The sequence below is a fragment of the Callospermophilus lateralis genome, chromosome 19 (genome assembly GCF_048772815.1).
Source record: "Callospermophilus lateralis isolate mCalLat2 chromosome 19, mCalLat2.hap1, whole genome shotgun sequence".
NCBI classification, from domain to species: Eukaryota; Metazoa; Chordata; class Mammalia; order Rodentia; family Sciuridae; genus Callospermophilus; species Callospermophilus lateralis.
Window position 1 is genome coordinate 8044990 of NC_135323.1, and position 6461 is coordinate 8051450.

Below are 6461 nucleotides of genomic sequence, written 5' to 3' on the forward strand. Positions count from 1 at the left end.
CTCCATGGGCAGTTGGAGGCCTCCTTTCATTTCTTTCAGTGCTTTTGTTTGCTCCTTTGTTTCTGGTGCTGGGGATGGAGCCCAGGGCCTGGCACATACCCACTTAGCCCTCTAAAGTGGTTTTTGATGGGAGCAAGTTTTTTAATTTAATTAATCAATTTCTGAACATTTTTATGCTCTCTTGGTGAACACCTGTCCTTGTCTCTCCTTTCTAAACAGTGCACTTGGGGTCCTCTCTTGTATGCACCTGTGGGCTGCATTTGGACTGTGTTAGAGCCACTGACCCACGGAGGCTGCTCCCACCCCCTTGACTTATTCTTTTGTAGAATTCACTTGTTTTCTGTGTTTACTTTCTTCCCTCCCTTCCTCTGTGCTGGAGGGATACATGTGCTGGAGGGATACATGTGTGGACTTCCCCATCCACCACGCGGATACCATCTAGACTGTTGGTGCTGGGTTACTGGGCAGGGCTTTCTCTTTTTCTTGGGCGCTACCTGTTTTCTGAAGATAACAGTGGCGTTTGCCTTAATCATTGATTTCCTTTGCTGACTGTATCTCTTGCAACATTTTCTGAAACCGTCCTTTCATTTGGCTGTCTCAAGGGTCTGACACTGGCTTTGCCTGAGAATGCACTGCCTCCTGCTTGAGCTGCTGTTCTGGGGAGGCACAGTCCAGGCTCTAAGTGTCTTCCTCAGCATTTGAAGCTGCTCTGCTGAGAGCGTACATCCCCTGTTGCAGGTGTCCCATGCCGATCGCAGGTCTCTTCATGGGTATGGAAATTTGTGGGCAGTGTGGGGACGCAGTGTCCCTTCCATAGGGCACTGTGGTCAGCCCTTTAGTGTCTGAGGCCCAAGAGGAGGAGTGGCCACCTAGGCAGGCAGGGTCTGAGGGACAGGGCGATGGCCTGGGTCCTCAGCCTGAAGCCCCAGTGTTCCTGGGGGCTGTGGAGATCCAGAGCCTGCAGGGGCATGGCAATGTGTGCAGGTAGGGAGCATCTGTTCTGCTGCCACATTTAGGGATCCCTCTAGGCTGAAAGCCACTTGATGTGTGGCTTTAGTGGACCAGGGTCATCTGCAGGCATGGGAGGGGGCTCCAGAGAGACCTGTCAGACAAGTGTCTCTGTCTTCCAATGGCAGGGGGCAAAATTTGGCCCATAACAAGGAGCTACTCCCTGCTGGACCTGAAGAGCCCACGGCCTCCTGGGGAACCAGGAGAGACATCCTCCCGTCCTCTCAGGGTCTGTCTTCTCTCAAATGCACACCCCCCACACACCTGGCAAGAGGTCCTCATATTCCCAGACTCTTGTAGAAGCAGATTCAGGGTGTCTTAAGCCAGGGTTGCAAGGGCTTTGGGATCACAGAAGGCTCATGGGAGGGGAGACCAAGAGACCCCATAGCTCCCTTTTTCTGATCGGGAACCATGACATAGCAGTCCCCCAGAGACCCACCCACCATACACAGTCCTTAGCCTAGGGACACAGAGAGGCCTGAGGAAGGCATCAGGCATAAGAGAGGACTGTCACTCTTTGGGGGCCCAGGCCCTCCAAGTTTGGGGAATGCCCTGAGGGTCTCGGCAGGCCCAGCCTCTCTCCTCCTGTGTGGTCTCTGTCCTGCCTCCCCAGCCTAAGTGCTGTCCACCACCTGGCTCAGCCCACAGGAGGGACCCAGCTGTGTTGGAAGCCAGAGAGGGGGTAGGGGTGGGGGGTAGGGGTCCAGGTCCTGGCTGCAGTCAGTGTCCTGCCCAGGTGGCCCCCAAGGAGGTGGCAAACAGAGCTTGGGCCCCTCTTCCTCCATCTTCACCTGCATGTGGAGGTCACTGTGAGGTCAGCATGCCAGGGCCCACCTTCCTGGGTCTCCCACCCACACAGACCCTTCCACAGACCTCCGGATAACAAGGAGGACTTCCAATAGCCTTTCCTTAACTGAGGTCCCCAGCCCATGTCTGAGCTTATGGCTAGGAGTCCCTCCAGGCTATGGAGGAGACAACCACAGCTGGGGTGTCCCTGGTCCTTCTGCAGCCCCGCTGAGGACAGAAGGGCAGTGCCTGAGGAGCCAGCCTCTGACTTGTCCTTCACGGTATTTCTCTCCCTTTCCAATGCCACACTCCCACACTCGTGGTTTGTGTCCTTCAGCTACAAGGGGAGCAGGGCATATGCCAGGGCTTGCCCCACCTGGCCCCAGCTTCTGGAGAAGTGCTTGGCCACAGCACTCCCCCAACCCCCTCCCCCACAGGACTGGTGTGCCAGTGCCCACATCCTGTGGCAGAGGGATAAATGGGGCCTGAGAGGACACCCAAGGAGGGAGCAGGACCGCCCCAGCCATCCCAGTCCATCCTCAATACTCCTGGCCCAGGAGCTCTCTGGTCCCTAGGATGCTGTGGCTGCTGCTCCTGGTTCTCCCCTGCCTGGGGGGCTCCACTCCCCTGACCCCTGGTGAGTCCTAATCCCACCCTACTCCATGCCTTCCTGCCCCAGGACCCATCCCCACCCCCAGGGCTCACAGGACCATGCCTGGGGTTGCGTGGGCATCATCCACTCGCCAGGAGCCTTGCTGCCTCCTGAGCCCTGGGGAGATCCTTGTCTGGTCCCTGACAGCCCCTCCATGTGCCTCCCCAGACCCCCGCCCAGGACTGGAGCTGGTGGGCATTGTCGGGGGCTGCCCTGTCTCAACCAGGAGGTTCCCGTGGCAGGTCAGCTTGAGGTTCTACAACATGGGGAGGAGACTGTGGGAGCACGTCTGCGGAGGCTCCCTCATCCACCCTCAGTGGGTGCTGACAGCTGCCCACTGTGTTGAGCCGTGAGTGGGCCCCACCCATTTCTTTTGCTGGGTGCAGGTGGGCACCAGGAGGGGGTCAAGGGGCCAGGGGTGGGAGGCAGGATTTCTGGGGCCCCTCCCTGGGCTGCAGGGAAGCCTTGGCCCCGAGGGTGTGGCCAGATTCCTGGGCTGCTGCAGAACTTGGCTTCCCTGAGGGCCTGGCCAGCCTCCCTGAGGGGCTCCTGCTCCCTTCTCCCAGGGGGGAGCTGGAGGCTTGTGCTTTCAGGGTGCAGGTGGGGCAGCTGAGGCTCTATGAAGATGACCAGCTGGCAAAGGTGGCTGAGATTGTCCGCCACCCCAAGTACAATGAGAGCCTGTCTGTCAGTGGAGGTGGGGACATCGCCCTGCTGCGGCTGGAGGTCCCCATGGCTCTGTCTGAGCAGGTGCACCCCGTCATCCTCCCGGCTGCCTCCCTGAGGATCTCCTCGAGGAAGCGATGCTGGGTGACTGGCTGGGGCAACATCAAGGACTACAGTGGGTATCAGGGAGGCCTTGTGTCCAATCTGTCTCCATTGCTGGGGTGAGGTGGGAGCCCCCAGCCCCTGGTGCTCACCTGGCTCCTCCCCACAGCACCACTGCCTGAGCCCTACCACCTGCAGGAGGTGGAGGTCCCCATAGTGGGGAGCCAGGAATGTGACCAGAAGTACCAGAACATGTCCTTCCCAGACATCTCCGAGAGGGTCATCAAGGAGGACATGCTGTGTGCAGGCAGCAGGGGCCGGGACTCCTGCGAGGTGAGGCTCACCCACCCTGTCTCTGTCCTCAAGTGGTCAATGAAGTAGGGACCCAGGCACTCCAGGCAGGGGATCTTGGAGGTACTGAGTCTGGCCTCTCCACAGGGTGACTCTGGAGGACCCCTCGTCTGCTTGTGGAACTGCACTTGGATCCAGGTTGGGGTGGTGAGCTGGGGCCACAGCTGTGGTCATGCCGACCTACCTGGGGTTTACACCCGTGTGATGAGCTATGTGTCCTGGATTCATCACCATGTCCCCCAGTTTCCTGGATGCTAGACAGGCCAGGTGGTGACCCCCGTCTTCCTTGTGATGCCCCTTTTTCTACATTCTCCCTAACTTCCTCACTCTTTTCAGCACTGAGACCCCTGCCCTCCTGGCCCAGAGTTTCCTGGACTTCCCTGAATCCTGGGAGAGAGGGGCTCTGAGCTGGTGTCTCTTAAAGTGTGGTGGGTGTGGATGGGTGGCAGGACCCAGGCCTCCTGCTCACCCTGTCTCCCATTAAAATGTGCATTGTCTAAGTGATCTCTGTTTGGACTTGGAGCCCAGAGGTGGACACTGGTGAGCCAGCAGAGTGGCTGTCCTTGGTCAGTGTTCCCAAGGCCACAATACTGGCAAGAGGAAGGCTCTGATTGCCTCAATTCACCTTGTGACCCTTGGCCTTCAAAGGGAGGCAGACCCACAGTGGGAACAGTCCTGGGCTGCACATCCACTGGCCTGTTTGGGCAGAGTTTGGCTTTAGAGGACCTACGGGACCCGGCACTGCAGTCCCCACCCAGTGGTGTCAAGATACCCAAGCGGCCATTCCAGTTCTAAAGATGGGGATACTGACTTCACTGTGGTACTCTACAACCTCCTAACCAGAATCTGCATTGGGCAGCATCTAGCTGAATTCAGTGGGAGGGGAGGGTCCCCACTGACATCTGGGAGGAACCCTCTCCCATGGTTGATGGCTGAGTCCTGCAAAGTTCATAGTGAATTCTGAAACCCCAGTCCCAGTGTGGTAGTACTGGGGAGGGAGAGAGGGAATTAGTGCTCTCGTAACAGGGACCCCAGGAAGCTCGTTAGAGGACATGGGAGAAGAAGGTGCTGTCTATGTCAGAATGTCCAAGGACACCTGGACCCTGACCCAGAGTTAGTAAGCCACTGAGACCACAGCAGGGGTTGGGACAGCCTCAGCCAGGAGGTGACTCCAAGCTTGGGAGCTGGCTTTCAGGTTGGGGGACCTCCCCTGCTTCCTGGGACTGGGAGGGGACCACGCAGGTAAAAGCCCACAGATCTCCAGCAGGCAAGTGAGTGAAGAGGGTCTCAGAAGACCTTGTGGGGCAATGCTCAAAAGCCCACAGAGACAGTGGGGGTGGCTGCCAGGGGTAGGGATTAGTGGGGGGTTGGAGGGCACAAGCATTTTTTTTTGGGGGGGTGAATGCTATAAAATCAGCCCTGGAGATGCTGCACAGCCCTGCGAATGTGCTGAAACCCACCGCACTACACACTAAGTGGGTGGATGGTGTGAGTCTTATCTCAATAAAGCTGCTAAAAAAACAAATAAACTTTAAAAAGTCTACAGTTTTCATTTCACCCCCACCCCCACGTTTTTTTCTTCTTTTTGTGGTGCTGGGGATTGAACCTAGGACCTTGCACATATTTGGCAAGCACTTTACCACTGAGCTACATTTCCAGTCCTTTTTATTTTTAAATTTTAATTTGGGACAGGGTCTGGCCTTGAACTTGTGATCTTCCTGCCTGAGCCTCCCAGGATGGCAGGCCTGTGCCACTGTGTCTGGGCCCAGCTCTTCTAAGGTTGCAAAACTAGACACATTATCCCTAGAAGCTGCTGAGCACCTGAGTCCACAATTAGGTCTGGGCCTCCTGGACCCTTGGACATGACACATGGGTGTCCAAGGCTCTTGCCCTGGAGGCAGGGTCTGCCACAGAATGGTACTGAATGCTGGTGCTAAGTTTGGGGAATCCCCCTGTGGGGACTTTCTGGCTTGTGGGTCAGTGACTTGACATGGCCAATGGGGGAGCCTTGTGTGCAGGATTCCTGGGGTGGGGGTGGAGGTATTCACAGTTGGGTGAGGGCCCAGGATGGCAAGAATAGGATTGCCAGGGGAGGCAGGGCCACCAAGGAATCCTGGTGCCAGCCAGCAGTGCCCTTGTTCCTCAGCTCCTTTTCAGTGTCTGGCAAGGACCTGTCCCCAGAGCCGTGGAGCCCACTGGGGCTCTGAGGAGCGGACCTGCCCAAGCTTATTTCCAAACCGTAGGCCCCCACCTCACATCTCACCAGCCCTTGGTGCCTAGGCCCCAGGAGACAGCTGAAGGGACAGGAATCCCTCTTCTTCCAAGGGCAGTTGTCTAGTGCCCCTGGAGAGGCAGGAAGAGTGTAGGAAATGGGTCCCTGGCTCCAGCTCACACAGACCTGGCTCTCTCACTATGGGGCCCTGTTTCCCACGTCCTCTGGTGTTCTGGGCTCCACGTGGCTCGTCTGGGCCCTGGGGCTCTCTGGGGCTGGGGTTGTTGGTGGCTCTGTATGGAGGATGCTGCTGTCCAGGCTTCCAGGGCTGGTACCAGGCCCCACTTGCACTGTGTCCTTGTCTCTCCTGCACCTGGGGTTCCGTGCCTGTGGGTCCCGGCCCCATTTAATGTTCCCGCTGTCCTGGGACCTGTCCCCATCTCCAGGCCTGCACTGGTTTGGGAGGAGTGGTGACCCCACATGTGGCTGGTGGGCTCACCCTGGGTCCTGGGAGGCACCAGGGCAGCTGTCAGTGGTGAGCTCTGGGGTTTGTGGGCATCGTGGGGTCTTGACCTCCAGGAGAGTGGCCCTGAAAGGTCAGGATCTTTGACAAAGATCACTGCCAGTGGGAACACACGTGGGGACCCTGCATCAGCCCCTGAGGGCACTGGCTGCTGCCTGAGC

The 6461-nt window shown here is 57.8% G+C and overlaps 1 protein-coding gene across 1 annotated transcript; it reads left to right on the forward strand.

The window, feature by feature from the left end:
- The first annotated feature begins 2370 nt into the window (after positions 1-2370).
- On the forward strand, positions 2371-3823 carry LOC143385405 (mastin-like). Its single transcript, XM_076840887.2, has 5 exons — positions 2371-2431; positions 2615-2795; positions 3013-3287; positions 3384-3547; positions 3653-3823. The coding sequence occupies exons 1-5, from the start codon at positions 2371-2373 to the stop codon at positions 3821-3823; spliced, it is 852 nt and encodes a 283-aa protein (XP_076697002.2).
- Positions 3824-6461: the final 2638 nt, after the last annotated feature.